This window comes from Oncorhynchus clarkii, chromosome 22, assembly GCF_045791955.1.
Source record: "Oncorhynchus clarkii lewisi isolate Uvic-CL-2024 chromosome 22, UVic_Ocla_1.0, whole genome shotgun sequence".
NCBI lineage: Eukaryota > Metazoa > Chordata > Actinopteri > Salmoniformes > Salmonidae > Oncorhynchus > Oncorhynchus clarkii.
The window spans coordinates 24,690,762-24,713,433 of record NC_092168.1 but is presented as its reverse complement, the minus strand read 5'-3'; the positions used below and the strand labels follow the sequence as shown (position 1 = coordinate 24,713,433).

Below are 22,672 nucleotides of genomic sequence, written 5' to 3'. Positions count from 1 at the left end.
AATAAGTTGAGGAGTAAAATGTTGCTTAAGAAGTCACATAATGACTTGTATGGACTCACTCTTGTGTACAATAATAATGTTTAACATGATTTTTGAATGACTACTTAATATCTGTACCCCCACATACAATTAGCTCAAGGTTCCTCAGTTGAGCATTGAATTTCAACCACAAGTATCATTGAGATTTTCCAATACCTTGTAAAGAAGGGCACCTATTGGATATCCCTTTGAGCATGGTGAAGTTATTAATTACACTTTGGATACAGCCGTTCTTCCTAACTCAGTTGCCGGAGAGGAAGGAAACCGCTCAGGGATTTCACCATGAGGCCAATTGTGACTTTAAAACAGTTACAAAGTTTAATGGCTGTGATAGGAGAAAACTGAGGTTGAATTAACAACATTGTAGTTACTCCACAATACTAACCTAATTTACAGAGTGAAAAGAAGGAAGGCTGTCATCAAAAAAATATTCTAAAACATACATCCTGTTTGCAACAAAGGCAGTAAAGTAATACTGCAAAAACTGTGGCAAATCAATTCACTTTTTGTCCAGTTTTTCCTGTTAAAGTAGACTTCAGCTTACATCACATCTCTCCAGTCTTAGTATGGTAAGAGATAGCTTAGGCACAGACAAAGTAAATCATCATGTGTTACACAGTCTTTGAAGTGTGTTTTAATGGGAAGAGATTCTTGGTACCTGTTTCAGGGAAAGATCGACTGTACAGGAAACAAAGCTATTGACTTTGCTCGTAACGCTTATCTGGGTGAGTTACGATGTGCACCACTTCCACAACTAGACAGACGTGTTTTTATACAAGAAGTCGTAGGCATGTCCCAAAAAATAAATACATCACAGTTTGACAGTGTGTGTGTGTATGTGCGTGCATGTGTGTGATGCTTGTCTAATTTATCCCAGACTCTCTTTTTTTGTCTCATTCCCATGTAAGACAGCATGTCTGACTGTTTGTTTATTGTTGCGGTCAATGTTGTCTGGAATATTCTGGATTCAGAAATATGGGAATGTTTTCCATTTTCTTTTCTTTTGGTGTTTTGTCACGGTCATGCTCTTTAGACTTTTAGATATCGCCCTGGTCAAAACATAGTCCCATAGAGTGCTGGATTTAAGTGCCACGGACCTGCCCTTCACATGGTTCCAATTTTCATGCATGTGTTCTGATCAGACAGCCCACAGAGAGTAGATGGTTGTGACCATGAAGGGTCTCGCGGACAACAGAGTCTAGCCAGTTCTGAGCATGAAACATGAAAGATAATTAACATTGGACAGTCACAGAGACAACTACAAACGTTTTTACAGATTATACAGTCTCTCTTATTGGATTCCCTTTGGTGCTTGTCATGTTGGGTTTCCTAGAAACAAACAGGATAGGCACTGAAACTATAGCTCAGCCATTCACTATAGCAATCTGTCTGTCCAATTCATTCAGAATAGGGGAGAAGACGGATCAGATCCTGTCTCAATTCATCATGTCAATTTTTATATGAGATTTACTGTACATTAACATAGGAGGTCTGAAGTTTTCTGTTTTACACTCCACAGACATAGAGTCATACAGATTACCATTCCGTCCTCCATCTTGGATCTTCGTGTGAGGCAGTCTTTCTGAAGCTTTCCTCTGTCACCCTGGCTGTCCTGCACACTGCTATAGTGTTGAGTTTGGTTCCATTGTTCATTAGGTCACTGACGAGACAGGGACTTGGTCCTCTGGCCCAATGGCTTTAAATAATGTAGGTGTCAGATAAATGGCAATAATCCAAATGCTTGTCCCTGAGCCAAAGCCTCAGCTGGTGTGTTGGGTACGTGGGTGGTCTGGTCTGATCAACTGTTCAGGGACAACATTCTAGGAGGACGTCTGGCTTCATGTCTGGGAACGCTGGTTCTGGACAGCTGGGAACGCTGGTTCTGGAGAGCTGGGAACGCTGGTTCTGGACAGCTGCAGTGTATGCTGGCCTTTGTCCCAACCCAATTAACTAATCCTCAAGACCATGCTTAGCTAGCTGAAGTAAAAGTGTTAGTGCTGGGCTATGACAAAAGCCTCCACACTCGGTACTTCCTCTAGGAACAGGAGTGAGGATAGAGAGAACAAATGGTGAGGAAATTAAATACCTTTGTGGTTTGTGTCTTGTGAACGAATTCATTCAATTGACCTTTGACCTCCTTTGGTTGACCCAGTTGCAAGTCTATGAAATGAATAAATCACGTCTTCATTTGATGTGAATAGTTGTTAACTAACTCGATTAACCATTGACTTCATGGACAGGACCATGTTAAAAGCCTCCAAGCCGCCCCTAAGCTAAGATGTTTAGGTAATTAGTGTAGCGCCTGGAAAAGGTGATGTCGGAAAGTGCAGGTTGTTGTGATGGGGCAGGATGTACTGTAACACAATATCATTGTCTTCAGCTGAAATAATCATCAACTATTTTAGGCCAAACAGCAAACCCAAATGGATTCCACAGGCACATGTTATGTTTTTGTCCTTTTTTGGAGGTGAAACGTCTTTGTCCTTTGTGTCTGTCCGGAAGTGATGTATCCTATTGTGTAGCTTGTGGGGTTTCCAGTCCACTGTCCAGGCGATTCACGCAATGCCTCTGTGATGTCACATCTCAGCAAGGGTCCATCCCAATAGTCTGACGTGGCTTCCTCTCCTTATCCTCTGCTGCACCTGTACTGGTGCGAGAATACAGGTTGGATGGAAGCAATATGGAGGATGCTGGTTGACTACCAGATACGCTTTCACCTGTCCAGTCCTGTAATGTCTGTGCAGATTAAGTTTTGATCTTTAAAAGCAGGTGGAATATAGATTTGAATGACACTGTCTCAAGTCAAGTCTTTGGTGTAGGCCTACCATTCAGCAACTATTCATTCTGGGCTATTCCTTCCCACACTATGGCTCTACTGCAGCTCTATGGTCTGCTAAAGACGGGTTTCCTTTAGATTCACAGATCCTCAGATAGATACAGCCAGTTAGAGAGGAAATTGAGCCCCATGCATTCCATAGGGGACGAGAACAAGGTCCTTTGTGTTGGGGCAGATAGGGGATCATGAAAGGACGTCGTCTGCATGGTGAAAGACTCTTTGTGCGCCCGGGGAGGGTCTCAATGTGCTCTTTGTCAGATCTGTGCCTAACATGTTGGGTCGCAGTAATGAGGGACAATTCTTGCCAGTCCAGATCTGCCACTTTGTGTTGCTGAGGACATAAAGTGACCGTTTTTACCGTTTTGGGAGTTTTTTGAAAAGGGGGGTTGAGGGATTGAGGCTGACGATTGCTGTCTAAGCAGGCCCTGGTGTAACTGTGTAGGTGGGGGGTGTAGGAGGACACAGTCCAATGATGTCAGAAGATAAACCAGCCTTAGAGACTCCTTGCATGGTCCACTATGGACTCAATGGGCATATTGGATTATGCTGAGCTGCGGGTCACCAGTCTATGGCCCTTGACGTAAACGGCATAAGCGGTGAGGGAGGAGCGCCATTCTCAAATGGAACAGTAACCTGCGCTACTCGGTCATGTTTTCAACAAGGCAGCATGGTGCATCGTCCAGAAACATAAAACATCTCTTTTCCATTAAATACAGTGCCTTCCGAAAGCATTCAGACACCTTGACTTTTTCCACATTTTTGTTACGTTACAGCCTTACTCTAAATTTTTTTTTTTTTTTTTATATCTTGAGCAATCTACACACAATACCCCATAATGAGGAAGCGAAAACAGGTTTTTCAAATTTTCTTCAAATGTATAAAAAAAAAACAGAAATACCTTATTTACATAAGTATTCAGACCCTTTGCTATGAAACTCCAAATTGAGCTCAGGTGCATCCTGTTTCCATTGATCATCCTTGAGATCTTTCTACAACTTGATTGGTAAATTCTATTGATTTGACATGATTTGGAAATGCACACACCTGTCTATATAAGGTCCCACAGTTGACAGTGCATGTCAGAGCAAAAACCAAGCCCTGAGGTCGATGGAATTGTCCATAGAGCTCCAGACAGGATTGCGTCATGGCACAGATCTGGGGAAGGGTACCAAAAAATGTCTGCAGCATTGAAGGTCCCCAAGAACACAGTGGCCTCCATCATTCTTAAATGAAAGATGTTTGGAACCGCCAAGACTCTTCCTAGAGCTGGCCTCCCGGCCAAACTGAGCAATCGGGGGAGAAGGGCCTTGGTAAGGGAGGTGACCAAGAACCTGATGGTCAGTCTGACAGAGCTTCCTCTGTGGAGATGGGAGAACCTTCCAGAAGGACAACCATCTTTATAGCACTCCACCAATCAGGCTTTTATGGTAGAGTGGCCAGATGGAAGCCATTCCTCAGTAAAAGACCCATGACAGCCCGCTTGGCGTTTGCCAATAGGCACCTAAAGACTCTCAGACCATGAGAAACAAGATTCTCTGGTCTGATTAAACCAAGATTGAATGCCAAGCGTCACGTCTGGAGAAAACCTGGCACCATCCCTACAGTGAAGCATGTTGGTGACATGTTGGGATGTTTTTCAGCAACATGGACTGGGAGATTAGTCAGGATCGAGGAAAAGATAAACGGAGCAAATTACAGAGAGATCCTTAATGAAAACCTGCTCCAGAGCGCTCAGGATTGGGGCGAAGGTTCACCTTCCAACAGGACAACAACCCTAAGCACACAGCCAAGACGACGCAGGAGTGGCTTCGGGACAAGTCTCTGAATGTCCTTGAGTGACCCAGCCAGAGCCTGGACTTGAACCCGATCAAACATCTCTGGAGAGACCTGAAAATAGCTGTGCAGCGACACTCCCCATCCAACCTGACTGAGCTTGAGAGGATCTGCAGAGTAGAATGGGAGAACTCCCCAAATACAGGTGTGCCAAGCTTGCAGCGTTATACCCGAGAAGACTTGATGCTGTAATCGCTGCCAAAGGCGCTTCAACAAAGTACTGAGGAAAGGGTCTGAATACTTATGTAAATTTGATATTTCAGTTTTTTGTTTTTAATACAAAAATACTAAAAACCTGTTTTTGCTTTGTATTGTGTGTAAATTGATGGGGGGGGGGGGGGGGGATGATTTAATCAATTTTAGAATAAGGCTGTAACGTAACAAAATGTGGAAAAGTTAAGGGGTCTGAATACTTGGCATCTACCACCCCACTACCACAATCAGATTAGTGGGGGATGGGGCAATGTAGCCTGTGCTTTTTTGTCCCCACAGTTCGTTTGAAATAACCATCACCCACTAATTAACTTTTTTTAAACAGATTCATTGTTTTGAGCTAGTAATGTATAAATATTACCCACCATAGGCTACGGGACTTCTGTCTTTGATCGTGTCATGTGACATGTCCACACTGACCTCATAGTTTTTTCCGTGTTTGTGTCCAGTCCTGCACAGGCTGCCCTGTTGTAGTAGTACTGGTATGCAGCCTAACGTCTCTACGGGGAGTCTGGGGATTTTTCACAAGCCCATTCTCACTGTCAGAATAAAGATATCAGTCCAGGGGGGTTAATGGCTGGACGTCCAGGGGGGTTAATGGCTGGACGTCCAGGGGGGTTAATGACTGGAAGTCCAGGGGGGTTAATGGCTGAAATGAGTCATATGAACCACTATAAAGCCCACAGACCACTATAAAGTACACATCCCAGACAGCACTCAGACTATTATACGCAGTCATGCAATGACCCGACAGTCATTAGCAACTAGTCTATACAGACAGTGTACAACCACGCGATACACACACAGACAGTTCTGCATTTTATAAATATTTATATATATATATATATACAACATTCACAGCACAGCAGATCATATGACTATATAGACTGCTGTATAACAATTAAGTGACATGCCTGTTCAACTATTCACATCCATATACCATAGAGCACCTTTAAGCTACACATTAACAAATTGTTCCTTGGGTTTGATAGACAGTATATTTTGCGGTCATTACTGTATTCCTCTCATGTGGTGAGTTATCATGATATTGTTTTGTTGTCTCTAACCCAGTCCTCTGTGTTATGTTCTCCAGGGTGGTAAGAAGCACAATGGGCCATGTGGAGGAAGAGACTGCAGCGGAGGATGCAAATGTTTCCCTGAGAAGGGCGCCAGGGTAAGTCATATTTTCTTCGTTGTTTGGCTGTCTAACCCCTATACAACACTATGTGCCCCCAGCTCTATCTCCATCTCTACACAACTCTCCTCTCCTCAACTCTATACCTATAATGAAGGTATTCATTGGCTATTCAGGAGGTATGAAAGCACCATAACAGTGCCACTGTGATAACACCCAACGAGACCTTCATCAATATGGACCTCTCTATCTGCGTAACACATGAACTCAGACCAATTACTGTTTGACTCCCAGTATATCTACTAATGGGCTATTGTCCAACCTCTTTGTCTCACGTCTTTATCACCTCACCACACATGCTGTTAGGGAAAGTGGTGAAACTCACACCCTTAACTTAACAGTAAAGAGAGGGGGTGGGTGGGTGGCGAACTGGACCCTCCTCTAGAGGGTCAGGGCCCTGTTCGTAAAATGGAGGAGAGGAAGGACAGGAACAGAGGACAGGAAGAGAGGTGGGGAGGAGATAGGGGGTGAGGTGGGGAGGAGATGTGGGGAGGAGATAAGGGGTGAGGTGGGGAGGAGATAAGGGGTGAGGTGGGGAGGAGATAAGGGGTGAGGTGGGGAGGAGATAGGGGGTGAGGTGGGGAGGAGATAGGGGGTGAGGTGGGGAGGAGATAGGGGGTGAGGTGGGGAGGAGAGTGGGGGAGATCCATGACAGATGTTGTGAAGGCAGGGAGGAAGTGAAACACTAAACACCAGGCTCATAATAACATAATGGACCAAGAGGGAGAGACAGAGGGGCTTCACAATAAACCAATAAGGAGAGAGGATCTGTGAGAGGAACCAATCACTTATTGGCATTGAGCTTTGATATCCCCTTGACGGTTTGTGTGTGTGTTATCTCTTAGGAGTGAGGGTGGTTGATTACCATGGAGACCAGCTAGAAAGTCACAGGGGACACAGTGTCTAACTGATAATATGGGAAGAGTTGTATTCAAACAGAGCCCTTGTTACCATGCATGCTTAAACTCAGACAAAGAAATGCTAAGTATTGAAACCAAAGATTTCACTCATAAATCAGCTGATCAAAGGCTGTGTAGTATCTCCTACAATGTGCTCAGTGCCCAGTTTGGTTCTTTCCCACTCATCTTCAAAGTATTCTCATAGGAACTGTTAACCCCCCTGTTAACCCCCCAGTTCAACCTTTATGTGACGTTAAACCACAAGGACAAAGTTATTCCGTTCATAAAACACAGGGCCAGTGAGAAGAAGAATGCTTTGTTAGTGAGTTCTTAAAAAGAAAAGAATGTGGCTTGAGGGAATTGTAGTCTGACCCGGCTGTGTTGGGACTTGGGAATTTACCGGGTCGACTTTACAGTATGCCTCTGACCTTTACGGTCACCGTGGTTAAAGGAAACCCCATAAGGAGGAGTAGATGGGAGAGACAGGAAGAACATTCCACAGCTTTAAGGATGCGAAGGCCTTGTGAGTGAGGGTCAGACCGTCTATGTTTTCTCACTCTCTCGCTCACTGTCTCTCTCTCCCAAGGCTGTAAGAGGGGATATCTCCCTAGTTGGCATCTTGGAATGTTGTTCCCCTGACCTTTGTTGCAGCAAACAAAAGAAAAACATCCGCTGGTCTCTATCACTCCCTATTCTCACACCCTCACATTCACACATTCAGTAGACCTAGTTACACTCTTTAGGTTCCAAAAGGGTTTTTTGGCTGTCCCCATAGGAGAAGCCTCTGTGGAAATGGTTCTACATGGAACCCAAAAGGGTTCTATCTGGAACCAAAAGCATTCTACCTGGAGCCAAAAACAGTTCTTCAAAGGGTTGTCCTATGGGGACAGCCAAAGATCCCTTTAAAGTTCTAGAATCTAGATAGTACCTTTTTCTCTAAGTCTATACTGTATATTGGTAAATTATTCATTTGTGTTTAACATTATAAACACTCGTGCTGATAGCAGGTTTGGCCTAATATTTTGTTTGAATATCCTAAAATGGCAATAGTCTGTTTTCACAATCCTCGTTTATTTTCTAGATTTGTTTTGTCTTTTGTTTTACTCTTTTTTGCTTTCCTATTTGCACCTTACATTTTCTAGACCATGAGCCAAATCCACATATTCTGCTCGTCAGGTTGATGGATTAGTCCATGAACCAAACAGAAAAGATTCTCCTCCCAGATGTCTGTCCCTCTCTTCCTCTCTCTCTCTCTCTCTCTCTCTCTCTCTCTCTCTCTCTCTCTCTCTCCAACTATCTATTTCTCTCTGTCTATCTCTCTCTACCTCCATCTATTGTTTCTATCTTCTATCCCTCTCCCTCCATCTATCTCTCTCTCTCGGGGTTGTTAGATAATGCAGCAGTGGACTCATCACGTTCTTTTGCTTATGGTTCATAAACCCCTGGATTGGACCACATCTTTTCAGAATGGATGACAGTTGTCTGCGGCTTAACTGGCGACCTCGCAAATATCAACACCTCCCAGGGGTCGATCATATTCATGCATTTGTTCTGTGTTTGCGGCTGCTCGACACTATGTGGATGTGGCAATGCAGTTGTAGAAGGGCATCGACCAACACTTTCTCGTATTCATCGGTCTGACATCTGTGTGATGACTACACTGAGGAACAACCCTAATCTAACAACCCTAATCTCCCAAAACGCCATGGTCCTTCAGCGTGTTGACATCTCCTCCAGAACTCGTTATTGTAGGAAAAACAGAGGCTGTGGTTTCTCAGGAAGGAGAGACTGACAGAGAGCAGAGAGAGGAGTTGATTGTGTGAGGGAAAGTTATGTTCCAGAGATGGTAATTTCATGGCTGTTTAGCATCGGGCAGAGAAGTGATTTGGCAGGGTTGTTCTCTACTCCTATCGCCCACTCCCCCTGGCAGACTGTGGAGGGTTTTATACGCAGAGGGCGTTCAAGAAAATATCACACTCCTCTAGGCACTGATACAAGCGCATAGTTGTTTCATAGTCAGCTATTGTGGGTTGTATCTTGTAATGCCAGTCCAAAAAGTGTTTGTGTCCATAAGACTATAAAGTGTTGACAAATGCATGTGAAGGGTTTGACAAGCCCAAAAATAGATGATGTACTTGTGTCTATAGCAGGTTGGTGATAGCAAGGTATGGATATTTGAGAGGTATTTTGACTTTTGAAGGACAAATTAAACCAAAAGCCTCTAGGCCAGAGGCCCTAGTCCAGTCGAGTGCAGTCCAGCGCCACACAAATGCTGGGTTGTTTGGTTGATCCAACTGCTGGATTGCAGGCATGGGTCACTTAGTTGGGTTATTTACTTTAAAAAGAGCAATGTTGGGTTCTTGTGCTGGGTTATGGGTGCTGGGTTATTGAGATATGACCCAGCGGGTCAGATCAAAAGACTGGAAGCGTGGATTAGTAGGGCTGTGGCTTTCTTTTTTGCCACCCGAAAGTAAATGTCATGCCCGTTCATCTGTTCTGTTGTATAGTTATCACATGTTAAGATATGTCATTTTTGCTTTGATGAGGTTTACAGAAATTTATGAATTCCCTAAAAACCTCTGTAAATCCCTTTCTCGGGACGCAATAAGGTGGCATACCTTATTATAATATGTAATAAATAATCATAATATTCCAGAAGGTGTATAACTATATATAAACATGTTGAAGAGGAATGACATTTACTCTCACAGGTGGTCAATAAGATCTATCTGAAAGCCACACCCCAAATAAGCCTTGCCTCCTGAAAATACGGATTACATAAAAAAAGACCCAGCTGCTAGCCCAGCTTGAGGACTTTGGACACGTTGTTTATCTTTGTGTTGCGTAAGATGAATCAGTCACTTAATGTACATACAAAAACACAGATATTAAAAACTATTTTTTTAAATCAACCTGCAGTAGAGTATGCTCGGTAAAAAGTACCTTTGTTATCATAACTTTTAAAAATGTAGTTGATGTGACTTCTCATTTAGTTTTGAGTCAGTACCACATACACATTTGAAGTAATAATGGCTTTTCAAAGACTTTGAGTTCAACTTACTAAAGGCATTTGAGTTAAAAATGCCTTGGTGTTTACAGTGTGTGTTTGCGTGTCTATAAATGGCATGATTTCCTTGTTCCATGAAACAAGGGCCATATATACATACCAAATTCCGTACTCTCGCCCGTCGTCAACTTCTCTGTCTCCATAGGGATGGAATATTTGAACAGTCTGGAATGCCATGGCATGTCCCTCTGAGGGAAGATCTGAGAGGCCACTTGTTCTATTTACAGTACTTGTGTGTGTGTGTGTGTGTGTGTGTGTGTGTGTGTGTGTGCACGCGCGCAGGAGAGACAACCTTGGTGAACCTTTCGATTAGGCGTTATTAGAGAATGTCCGCATAGATTGAACTTCATCAAAAACTAAACAAACTATTTTTGACAACTGTTTGATTGACACAGTGTATTGAGCCTAAGACAGTGAGATAAACCCCTAACCAGAGCAGGATCAGGTGGGATGTGATCTGGACTGATTCGCTGACCGGTTAGACATCTTGTCTATTGGCCTATACACCAATTTGGGTTATTTGGTAGCCCAGTGCTGGCAAAATATTGTCCAGAATAACCAATGGGTTATTTTGACCCAGTCAGCTGGGTTGCGTGAATAACCCAACAAGTTGGGTTGTTGGGATTACCCAAACATTGGTTCATTTAACCATCAGTTGGGTATTTTTACTCTCATGCTGGGTTGACCTAGCAGCTGGGTCTTTTGTTAATTGAATTCTCGTCCAGTGTTTGTACATGCCCACACTTATCAATGTTAACTGTACACACTAATTATTTGCATATTTCCCAGAGTGCCTTCCCTTTTGAGTAAATTGTAGAGTTACCACTCATGACTGTATTTGTTAGTGACAGAGACATGGTTGTTGCGTTCATTCATTTTCTGTCCAGTGATCTTCATCAAGTGAGGTTCTAAGCAAATATATTATCATTCAAATAAAAATCTCTGTAATACAATACATATTTTGTAAGCCTTTATTTTTAAGGCCTAGTTTTAGCCTAATACAGTACAGTGGCCTGAAACTCATGGTTTACAGGGAAAGTCAGACCTGCAAGTCACAGTAAAGTGATGCAAAGTGATGTGACATTTCTATTGGAATCCATCCCGAGTGGACATTTCCAACCATTTATTTTTATTCCCCTGCAACCTGCATTCAGAATGCTGCCGGTCTGGGAAGACTAAGATATGAGACTACCTAAAGCATTCAGCAAAGGGTGCAATAAATCAAAGTAACAGATTGGATTAGTTTAGAAAAATGTTTATGTATATTTGAGTAGCATAACATTTACTATTCAATCAATATACATGCAAAAACATAGATATTGAATCAAACAATTCAAAAAATCTACCTGCAATAGAGCATACAATAGAGCATACTGGGAAATATGATAATGATGGGCGTGGTTTTGGTTTAACACTGGTTATTAACACCAACACAGGGTTTCTTTTACACCAATGAGTGTTCATTTAACACTTACAGAGTTAATTTAACACCTGAATCAACTCTAGAAATGTTACACAAAAAAATCAAACACTGGGTAACACTGACCGATGTTCTATGCACACACCCAACACACACACACATACACACAACACAGGTCAAAGTGTTAACTACATTTCCTCCTAATCCGCTGGTATTTAGCTTTACATGTGTCTTAAATGTGAAAGGTCCTTCCTGTGGTGTTGATGAGGTACTATAATGTCCTCCAGGTAGAGAAAGGGTCTTTGGGGTCTGTTGTGGTATGTGACCAGAGTGGTGGGTCAACATGGCAACCCCATGTGTTCTCCATCAGTCAGCCCTGTTGTAGCCTGTTGTTGGAGCTGGTTTGAGCCCAGAGCATGGGCCAATTAGAGCGCTGGGCAGGGGCCTACTGGCTGCAGAGGAAACAATCCCGCAGTTCCGCTGTTACTCCACTCTAATTTACCTCTCAGTGAGAGAGAGCAGCAGAGCAGGGTACGTTACTGGTGGTGGAGTGTTGCGTACGGTGTTGTGTGTTAGCAACTATAGGCGTCTGTGTCAATGGTCTATACACAGTGTGTGTTTTATGGAGTGAATATTCCATGTGCTCAGCTCAACCTCAATTTCATATCTCCCCATTGTCCAAGCTAAGTTTAAGACACCTAACCTGCAGAGGGATCATTGCCTACGTGTAGCAAATCCTGATAATGGGTCAACTTCATGATGGGTCAACTTCTCAACGCATTCTACTGCCCACGCTTGGACTTCTGCCCTGATTGGCTCGTTTGTCCGGTGTGCAACAGTCTAGGAATGCCCTTCACAGCTGGGGAGAGAGAGGCGGCTTTACTCCAGCCTGGGAAAGTACGAGTTTTCCAGAATCGGAACGTTTGACCCATATGGACACTTCAGACAGGCCAGCTGGCAAAGGCTCTTCAGACTGGTGGATTATAGAGGTATCTCTGAGTGGAGTGGGATTGGCTGTCCATGTCAATTATCTGAAAATGATGGTTAATCCCCCCTTGTGGTCCCAGTCGTTTGTTCTAAATGTTCCATTGCCAGTTCTTATACCTTGCTTGCTTGCTTGCTAGCCAACTACAGCTAACTTACAGTCATGTCAAAAAGTGCAGCCAGAATAATTGAAAAGTAGCTGCATTTGCATTTGTTTCAGATGTTTTCTAGTGACGTTTATTTGGTACATCCATAGCAATGAGCTAATGAGGCGTGATTTCGCCGGGCATAGAAAATGCGCTCACTCGTCAGAACACTGATGTTCAGAGGAGCTAGCCAGTCCCGCTCCATGGCCGGAGTCTTCCTCTGCGCCGGTGCCCAGTCCAGGCACGGCGTCCAGTCCCGCTCCATGGCCGGAGTCTTCCTCTGCGCCGTTGCCCAGTCCAGGCACGGCGTCCAGTCCCGCTCCATGGCCGGAGCCTTCCTCTGCTCCGGTGCCCAGTCCAGGCACGGCGTCCAGTCCCGCTCCATGGCCGGAGTCTTCCTCTGCTCCGGTGCCCAGTCCAGGCACGGCGTCCAGTCCCGCTCCATGGCCGGAGTCTTCCTCTGCTCCGGTGCCCAGTCCAGACACGGCGTCCAGTCCCGCTCCATGGCCGGAGTCTTCCTCTGCTCCGGTGCCCAGTCCAGGCACGGCGTCCAGTCCCGCTCCATGGCCGGAGTCTTCCTCTGCTCCGGTGCCCAGTCCAGGCACGGCGTCCAGTCCCGCTCCATGGCCGGAGTCTTCCTCTGCGCCGGTGCCCAGTCCAGGCACGGCGTCCAGTCCCGCTCCATGGCCGGAGTCTTCCTCTGCGCCGTTGCCCAGTCCAGGCACGGCGTCCAGTCCCGCTCCATGGCCGGAGCCTTCCTCTGCTCCGGTGCCCAGTCCAGGCACGGCGTCCAGTCCCGCTCCATGGCCGGAGTCTTCCTCTGCTCCGGTGCCCAGTCCAGGCACGGCGTCCAGTCCCGCTCCATGGCCGGAGTCTTCCTCTGCTCCGGTGCCCAGTCCAGGCACGGCGTCCAGTCCCGCTCCATGGCCGGAGTCTTCCTCTGCTCCGGTGCCCAGTCCAGGCACGGCGTCCAGTCCCGCTCCATGGCCGGAGTCTTCCTCTGCTCCGGTGCCCAGTCCAGGCACGGCGTCCAGTCCCGCTCCATGGCCGGAGTCTTCCTCTGCGCCGGTGCCCAGTCCAGGCACGGCGTCCAGTCCCGCTCCATGGCCGGAGTCTTCCTCTGCGCCGTTGCCCAGTCCAGGCACGGCGTCCAGTCCCGCTCCATGGCCGGAGCCTTCCTCTGCTCCGGTGCCCAGTCCAGGCACGGCGTCCAGTCCCGCTCCATGGCCGGAGTCTTCCTCTGCTCCGGTGCCCAGTCCAGGCACGGCGTCCAGTCCCGCTCCATGGCCGGAGTCTTCCTCTGCTCCGGTGCCCAGTCCAGGCACGGCGTCCAGTCCCGCTCCATGGCCGGAGTCTTCCTCTGCTCCGGTGCCCAGTCCAGGCACGGCGTCCAGTCCCGCTCCATGGCCGGAGTCTTCCTCTGCTCCGGTGCCCAGTCCAGGCACGGCGTCCAGTCCCGCTCCATGGCCGGAGTCTTCCTCTGCGCCGGTGCCCAGTCCAGGCACGGCGTCCAGTCCCGCTCCATGGCCGGAGTCTTCCTCTGCGCCGGTGCCCAGTCCAGGCACGGCGTCCAGTCCCGCTCCATGGCCGGAGTCTTCCTCTGCGCCGGTGCCCAGTCCAGGCACGGCATCCAGTCCCGCTCCATGGCTGGAGTCTTCTTCTGCGCCGGTGCCCAGTCCAGGCACGGCATCCAGTCCCGCTCCATGGCCAGAGCCTTCCTCTGCTCCGGTGCCCAGTCCAGGCACGGCGTCCAGTCCCGCTCCATGGCCGGAGTCTTCCTCTGCGCCAGTGCCCAGTCCAGGCACGGCGTCCAGTCCCGCTCCATGGCCAGAGCCTTCCTCTGCTCCGGTGCCCAGTGGCTTTCAGCCCGGCTTCAGGGTCAGATCCGCGGTTTGAATGTGTCCCGCACCGGGGCCGCCACCAACGCTAGTTGCCCACCCTAACCCTCCCCATACAGGTTCAGGTTTTGCGGTCGGAGCCTGCACCCAGGGGGGGGGGGGGGGGGGGTACTGTCACGCCCTGACCTGCAATAGGTCAGAGCGTGACTAGGGGGTGTTCTAGTCTTGTATTTCTATGTTGGTGTGAGTATGGTTCCCAATTGGAGGCAGCTGATGATCGTTGCCTCTAATTGGGGATCATACTTAGTGTGGTTCTTTTCCCACCTGCGTTTGTGGGATATTGTTTCGTTTTGGTTTAGTGCTATGTGCGCTACAAATTGCACGTTCGTTTATTCTTTGTTGTTTTTTTGAAGGTTCACTTTAATAAATATGTGGAACTCTACTCACGCTGCGCCTTGGTCTGCTCATTATGTATACGAACGTGACAATAATGGACTATAATGTAATTGGCTGTTGTCCATGTGTCAGTCAACGCAAAACGTTGGGATACTCCCGCCTTGTCATTACCGCTCAAATACGCCCATTTAATGATGGCATCATCATCTTAAACTGTGCATGAAATATTCCTTATGAATGCATTCCTGAGTCTAGAACTTCTGTCCCATATTTTATTCCATTATTTATGCAGTATTATGTGGCTTTTAAGACTGTCCAACTCCCCTAAAGTCATTTTAATATGTTACTCTATCATCGGTGGTGTCATATGAAGTTAATGCCATATTGTGGCTATGTGAGGAAATGGAGTGTGTCTTTTGAGAACTATGGTAAACAGAAGGAGACGATGGCCTGGGGGGCTAGACTGCATGGAAGGACATGAGCTGAAATGGCTCTAGAACGGTGCTGATTAATGTAACAATGGCTTTTAGGGGCCACACGCCCCTATTCGATTCCCTTAAACACACACACTGCAGCTGGGTCCAGTTCTCACACACATGTGTCTGGGCCTCAGACCACAGATGTCTCATTCCAGCAGCGTGAGACAATCACACAGGTGTAAGGCTCCCAAAGACCCCTGGGATACTGGAGGGCCAAACCCTGCTGTTCTCAGCCTGAGATCCCCCAGAGCCTTGAGACTTAGCACACACACACACGCGCACATGTTATGTTCTTCTATCCTCGTCGGGACTTAAAATATATTTCCATTCTAAATCCTATTTTCCCTAACCCCTACCTTAACCTGTAACCCTAACCCAAACTCTAAACCTAACTCCAACCCAACCACTAACCTCTATACCCTAACCTGTTGGAAATGTCCCCATGAGGGAGAATGTTTCTTGGTCAACTGCATCATGTGTAGATTTCTCCATCCCTCTATCTCATCTCTGCATCGCTCTCTGAGCCCTCTCTATCTGGGCCCTCTCTATCTGGGCCCTCTCTGTCTGGGCCCTTTCAGTTAAGTGTGTTTGCACGTGCGCCCTATTGCTGCACAGTGATGCATCTGTAGAAATGAGATCTGAGTCTAAACACATTAAGGCTAATGTAAACGGCCCACAGCAGCTGGACAGATGTACGGTCCCTGTGTTAAACACTCCTTCACTCCTCCATGAGAAACAGAGAGAGTGATGACAAATGACACACATTGTCTATCCTCCTCCTCTCACCCCCCTGTTTTTTTCTGCAGGGAGAGACATGGGATCATGAGTCAGAAGAACTGTGTGTTTTAGGAGGATGAGAGCAGGAGGGATAGGTGTTGACAGAAATGTTCTCACTGGTCCCCCTTCTTTCCCCCTGGATGCAGTTTTTGTTGTGTTTTCCAGACTATTTCATTTTCAACAGCCAAACATATTCATATAATATACTGTATCATATCCCCCTTTGTTTGTCCATATTGCATGTGATCCTTTCACAAACATTTTTATATAAACAGGTCCTGGGAGGGTTTTCAGAACTAGGCCATGTAGCCATGGGGAGGGAAAGACGGGAAGCTGATCTGCTAACCTCTCGCTGGCTGGATCACTAAGATCTAAACACACTCTCTTATTTCCCCAGACATTTATTCATGCTGGTTGATTTCTCCTCGGGCCAGCCAGTTTGGGACCCCTCCTCTCCTCACCCCCTCAGGGGCACACTGAGTCCCAACATCCCCCTGGGCACCATGGAGAGAGGCAAGGAGGATGTTGATTTTCAGGGAGTGTGTCCAAGAGAAACATGGGGGCTGGGACAGGGCACAAAGGGGCTGTACTCCACCAGAACCCCTCTGAGTCTGGGTCAGGGCTGTGAGAGGCAGAGTAACAGAACACATGGTCCTGGTACTTACTAAATACAGTGCCTTGCGAAAGTATTCGGCCCCCTTGAACTTTGCGACCTTTTGCCACATTTCAGGCTTCAAACATAAAGATATAAAACTGTATTTTTTTGTGAAGAATCAACAACAAGTGGGACACAATCATGAAGTGGAACGACATTTATTGGATATTTCAAACTTTTTTAACAAATCAAAAACTGAAAAATTGGGCGTGCAAAATTATTCAGCCCCCTTAAGTTAATACTTTGTAGCGCCACCTTTTGCTGCGATTACAGCTGTAAGTCGCTTGGGGTATGTCTCTATCAGTTTTGCACATCGAGAGACTGAAATTTTATCCCATTCCTCCTTGCAAAACAGCTCGAGCTCAGTGAGGTTGGATGGAGAGCATTTGTGAACAGCAGTTTTCAGTTCTTTCCACAGATTCTCGATTGGATTCAGGTCTGGACTTTGACTTGGCCATTCTAACACCTTGATATGTTTATTTTTGAACCATTCCATTGTAGATTTTGCTTTATGTTTTGGATCATTGTCTTGTTGGAAGACAAATCTCCGTCCCAGTCTCAGGTCTTTTGCAGACTCCATCAGGTTTTCTTCCAGAATGGTCCTGTATTTGGCTCCATCCATCTTCCCATCAATTTTAACCATCTTCCCTGTCCCTGCTGAAGAAAAGCAGGCCCAAACCATGATGCTGCCATCACCATGTTTGACAGTGGGGATGGTGTGTTCAGCTGTGTTGCTTTTACGCCAAACATAACGTTTTGCATTGTTGCCAAAAAGTTCAATTTTGGTTTCATCTGACCAGAGCACCTTCTTCCACATGTTTGGTGGGTCTCCCAGGTGGCTTGTGGCAAACTTTAAACGACACTTTTTATGGATATCTTTAAGAAATGGCTTTCTTCTTGCCACTCTTCCATAAAGGCCAAATTTGTGCAATATACGACTGATTGTTGTCCTATGGACAGAGTCTCCCACCTCAGCTGTAGATCTCTGCAGTTCATCCAGAGTGATCATGGGCCTCTTGGCTGCATCTCTGATCAGTCTTCTCCTTGTATGAGCTGAAAGTTTAGAGGGACGGCCAGGTCTTGGTAGATTTGCAGTGGTCTGATACTCCTTCCATTTCAATATTATCGCTTGCACAGTGCTCCTTGGGATGTTTAAAGCTTCGGAAATCTTTTTGTATCCAAATCCGGCTTTAAACTTCTTCACAACAGTATCTCGGACCTGCCTGGTGTGTTCCTTGTTCTTCATGATGCTCTCTGCGCTTTTAACGGACCTCTGAGACTATCACAGTGCAGGTGCATTTATACGGAGACTTGATTACACACAGGTGGATTGTATTTATCATCATTAGTCATTTAGGTCAACATTGGATCATTCAGAGATCCTCACTGAACTTCTGGAGAGAGTTTGCTGCACTGAAAGTAAAGGGGCTGAATAATTTTGCACGCCCAATTTTTCAGTTTTTGATTTGTTAAAAAAGTTTGAAATATCCATTAAATGTCGTTCCACTTCATGATTGTGTCCCACTTGTTGTTGATTCTTCACAAAAAAATACAGTTTTATATCTTTATGTTTGAAGCCTGAAATGTGGCAAAAGGTCGCAAAGTTCAAGGGGGCCGAATACTTTCGCAAGGCACTGTACATCCTCCCTCACCCCTTGCTAACTCCCTCACTCATACTTACTTGATGCAATGCCGAAAAGGATCTGAGACCTGAAAAGGTTGGATAGGTGAAAGCAGTGTTGGGTGGAAACCTGATACCATCACAAACAGGTCCATTTTCTAAGTATACAGAGAGGCTCAGGCAAGAGACAATACCCACAGCTTCAGGTTACAGAACCATTAGAGCCTCAGGGTTTCTACTGCACCATCAGTCACCCCACAGATCTCACTCTCTACATGAAACTCGTTCCATTCTCAGCACATTCTAAAAACTGCTGGGTTAAAAACAACCCAGCACTGGGTAAATAGTGGACAGAACACACACTGGGTCACTTAGTTGGGTTATTGAGCTATGATCCACTGGGTCAAATTAGAAGACTGGAGGTGTGGCTTAGTAAGGGCGTGGCTTTCAGATGGTTCTTTTTGGTCACCCGTAACATGTCATTCTGGTTAATCTTTTGGTTGTATTATAAACATATTAAGGTTGATCGCTGACACTTTTGTAGTTTAATGAGGCTTACACAAGTTGAGTTCTTCAAGTGCCTATGTGTATTCCAATGTTAGTATACAGTAATTACTTTGTTATTATATTTAAATAATAATGTTATTAAATGTATATTCAAATATGTACTGTGCAAAGATATTTAAGGAATATTTAAGGGAAAAATAACATGATGAACAGGAATGATATTTACCCTCGTGGGTGGCCAAAAAGACCTAACTGAAAGCCATGCCTCCTGAAAATAACCTATGGATTACATTAAAAAAATAGCCATCTCTTGGGTCAACCCCGCATGAAATTGAATAAAAACCCAACTGATGGATAAATTAACTCATGTTTGGGTAATCCAAAGGTGTAGCTTTCAGATAGTTATTTTTGGCATCCTGTGAGAGTAAATGTCATTAATTTTCAAGCTGAAATAAATAACTTTTGGGCGCCCTGACCAAATGATCATAGAAATGTGAGTAATAGATATATCATTCTCATTGAAAGCAAGTCTAGGGAGTGGTAAATGTGTTCTATGGGTGCTATTTCTATGCTTCCAGTTCTTAAGTTTTGTTTTTGTGTCTTTTGGTTTTGTACACGAGCTTCAAACAGCTGAAAATATAATGTTTTTGGTTATGGAACAATGAATCTCTCTCTACACAATAACTGCTTGTTTTGTCACATAAACTGAAATTAGGCGAAGTGTTCAAATTTTAGCAACCAGGAACTGGCATAGCGATTCCTGCATATTACACCTTTAAGTTTGTACATGGCAAATTCAAATTTTCCCTCAATATTTTTGCACATGACATATATTTTTATGTAAAATTAATAAGATTATTATTTAAATATTATAACTAAGTTGTAATTATACCAACATAAAGCCCCTCAGTGGAGGTATCATAATACCCATAAAACCTAGCAGTCAAGCAGGGATTTTTTTTTTCCACCATTCATTTTTCTCATATGTAATTTTAGAAACAATTCAAAGAAGGGCTGTGTTTTATGTGGGCTTACCCTGGCGTGAAGTTTTGATAACCATATAAATCTCTCGGACAAGTTGATTTTTATCAATATATTTGGCTCTATTTATTCTCAGATTCAAAAATGCTAATTAGCATAAACGTAGACATCATGCGAGACTACAATTCCCTGCAAGATCCTGCACGTCATCTCTAACTGAAACCTTTGCTAACAGGTATTGTGTCAATTTTTTTACTTGCACAATACAGTTCACAGAATTGTCTATTTACAAACGTTTTGCCAATTTATTAATTAGCTAACATTAACAGATTGTTAATCCAGCGATTATTACCTTCGCCTCAATTTGGAAGTCTCGTCCAGATCCTCATGGCATTTGTAGATCTTTATGATAGCCACATTAGCAGCTAACTAGCATTTAATTTTTGGTGGGTAAATGCAAATATATTTATAAAAGTCACCTTGTCCTAGAGATATTTACAGGTTATCAAAATGTCACGCCAGAGTAAGCCTACGCTCATACGCTTTCGTAAACCTTATTAAAGATACAAAAGTGTCAGTGTTCAACCTTAACATGTGTTGACAATACAACAGAACAGATTAACTGGAATGACATTTACTCTCATGGGTGGCCAAAAATAACTATCTGAAAGCCACTCACCCACTAAGCCATGCCTCCAGTCTTCTGCTCTGACCCAATGGATCATAGCTTAATAACCCAGCATCAACAACCCAAATTAAAGAAAACAATGGGTTGTTTGTGACCCAACTGGCTGGGTCAAAATAATCCAACGTGTGTTCTGTCCAATATTTACCTAAATTGGGTTGTTTTTAACCCAGAAATTTTTTGAGTGCATGGAAGCTCACGTGTTCCCACAACTTCTTGAATCTCCACAATGGAGGAGGAGCTTGATATGACTTCATTGGGATTGATTGTTTTGAATTGAACCTAGAGAAGGGACGTATGTGCTACGTGTGTGTGTGGGACAACTCAATAAATCTCAGTTTAGTTAGTGGGGAGGGGTATAGTGTGTGTGCATGTTGTGTGTGTGCGTGTTTGTGTGTTTGCATGCATGAGTACAAGTCCCTGCTTTTCCCAAGGCTTGGAGATATTTTACAGCATGGATCAGTCACAGACTAAATATCCCAAAGCTCCTTAGGGAGAGAGGCTAAACCAATGGACAAAGAGCTAATAAATGGGCTGTGGTCTAGGGATCAGAACAGTTTGAAAACTAAAGCCCTCTCGGACATTACACTTCTTACGTTAAACTTGTATTAACACAAATTAACCTCTTCAAAATGTTCATGTCACATTGATTCATTCCACATTCCTTCACTCTGTGAATACCTATAGTGTTTGTTGTAGATCATTGGTCGTCACATCCACATACTGTACATGTATGGACACGCAGTAAATAGAAGGTATACCCTCGATGTCTGTCCATGAACGTACATACTGTATGTTCATAGATGGCTTCAGAAATCATAGATGTCTTCATTGGGGCGGCAGGTAGCCTAGTGGTTAGAATGTTGGACTAGTAATCGAAAGGTTGCAAGATTGAATCCCTGAGCTGACAAGGTAAAAATCTGTTGTTCTGCCCCTGAACAAGGCAGTTAAACCACTGTTCCTAGGCCGTTATTGAAATTAAGAATTTGTTCTTAACTGACTTCCATAGTTAAATAAAGGTAAAATACAAAGATATTCACTGACAAACACACACCTTCATACACTGCCTATCTGTCAAGGTATTACTTTCGTCAATCACCCTTTCAATTCTAGGCTATCACCTATCACCTCTGACTCTCAACCCAAATCCCTCTCATACATCAGGAATCAGACCCAAGGGCGTGATAGTACCCCGAACTGGGGACCGTCGCTGGAGACCCCGGACTGGGGCCTGTCGTTGGAGGTTCCGGACTGTGGACCGTCGTTGGAGGTTCCGGACTGTGGCCTGTGAAACGGACTGTGAAACGTCACTGGAAGCTCTGGACTGGGAACTGTCGCCGGAAGCTCTGGACTGGGAACTGTCGCCGGAAGCTCTGGACTGGGAACTGTCGCCGGAAGCTCTGGACACTGGAGGCCTGGTGCATGGGACCGGTACAGGTGGCACCGGGCTGATGACACACACCTCAGGGCGAGTGCGGAGAGGAGGCACAGGACGTACTGGACTGTGGAGACGCACTGGAGGCCTGGTGCGTGGGACCGGTACAGGTGGCTCCGGGCTGATGACACGCACCTCAGGGTGAGTGCGGAGAGGAGGCACAGGACATACTGGACTGTGGAGGCGCACTGGAGATCTAGAGCGTAGAGCTGGAACACTGCTTCCTGGCTGGATGCTCACTTGAGCTCGGCAAGTGCGGGGCACTGGCACAGGACACACTGGGCTGTGCAGATGCACCGAAGACACAGTACGCAGAGCCGGCGAAGGACATCCTGGTCCAAAGAGGTGTACTGGAGACCAGGAGCGCTGAGCCGGCACCATCCGTCCTGGCTGGATGCCCATTCTAGCCCGGCAAATGCGAGGAGCTGGAATAGAGCGCACCAGGCTATGAATGCGAACTGGAGACACCGTGCGCATCACTGCATAACACGGTGTCTGACCAGTCACACACTGCCCACGGTAAGCACGAGGAGTTGGCTCAGGTCTCCAACCTGACTCAGCCAGAAGGCCCCCCCCCCAAAAAAAAATAAATGTATGGGGCTGCCTCTTGTGCTTGTCTCGTTGGTACAACTCTTCGTAATATCGCCGTTCCGTTTTCGCTGCCTC

General features: G+C 45.5%; 1 protein-coding gene across 1 annotated transcript in view; it reads left to right on the top strand.

The window, feature by feature from the left end:
• The window catches only part of LOC139380657 (collagen alpha-2(IV) chain-like), a 113,796-nt gene that overhangs the window by 49,196 nt on the left and 41,928 nt on the right, over positions 1-22,672 (top strand). The window contains exon 4 of the mRNA XM_071123559.1: positions 6,015-6,095. Coding sequence (XP_070979660.1) covers positions 6,015-6,095 — 81 coding nt within the window. The remainder of the gene's footprint in view (positions 1-6,014; positions 6,096-22,672) is intronic.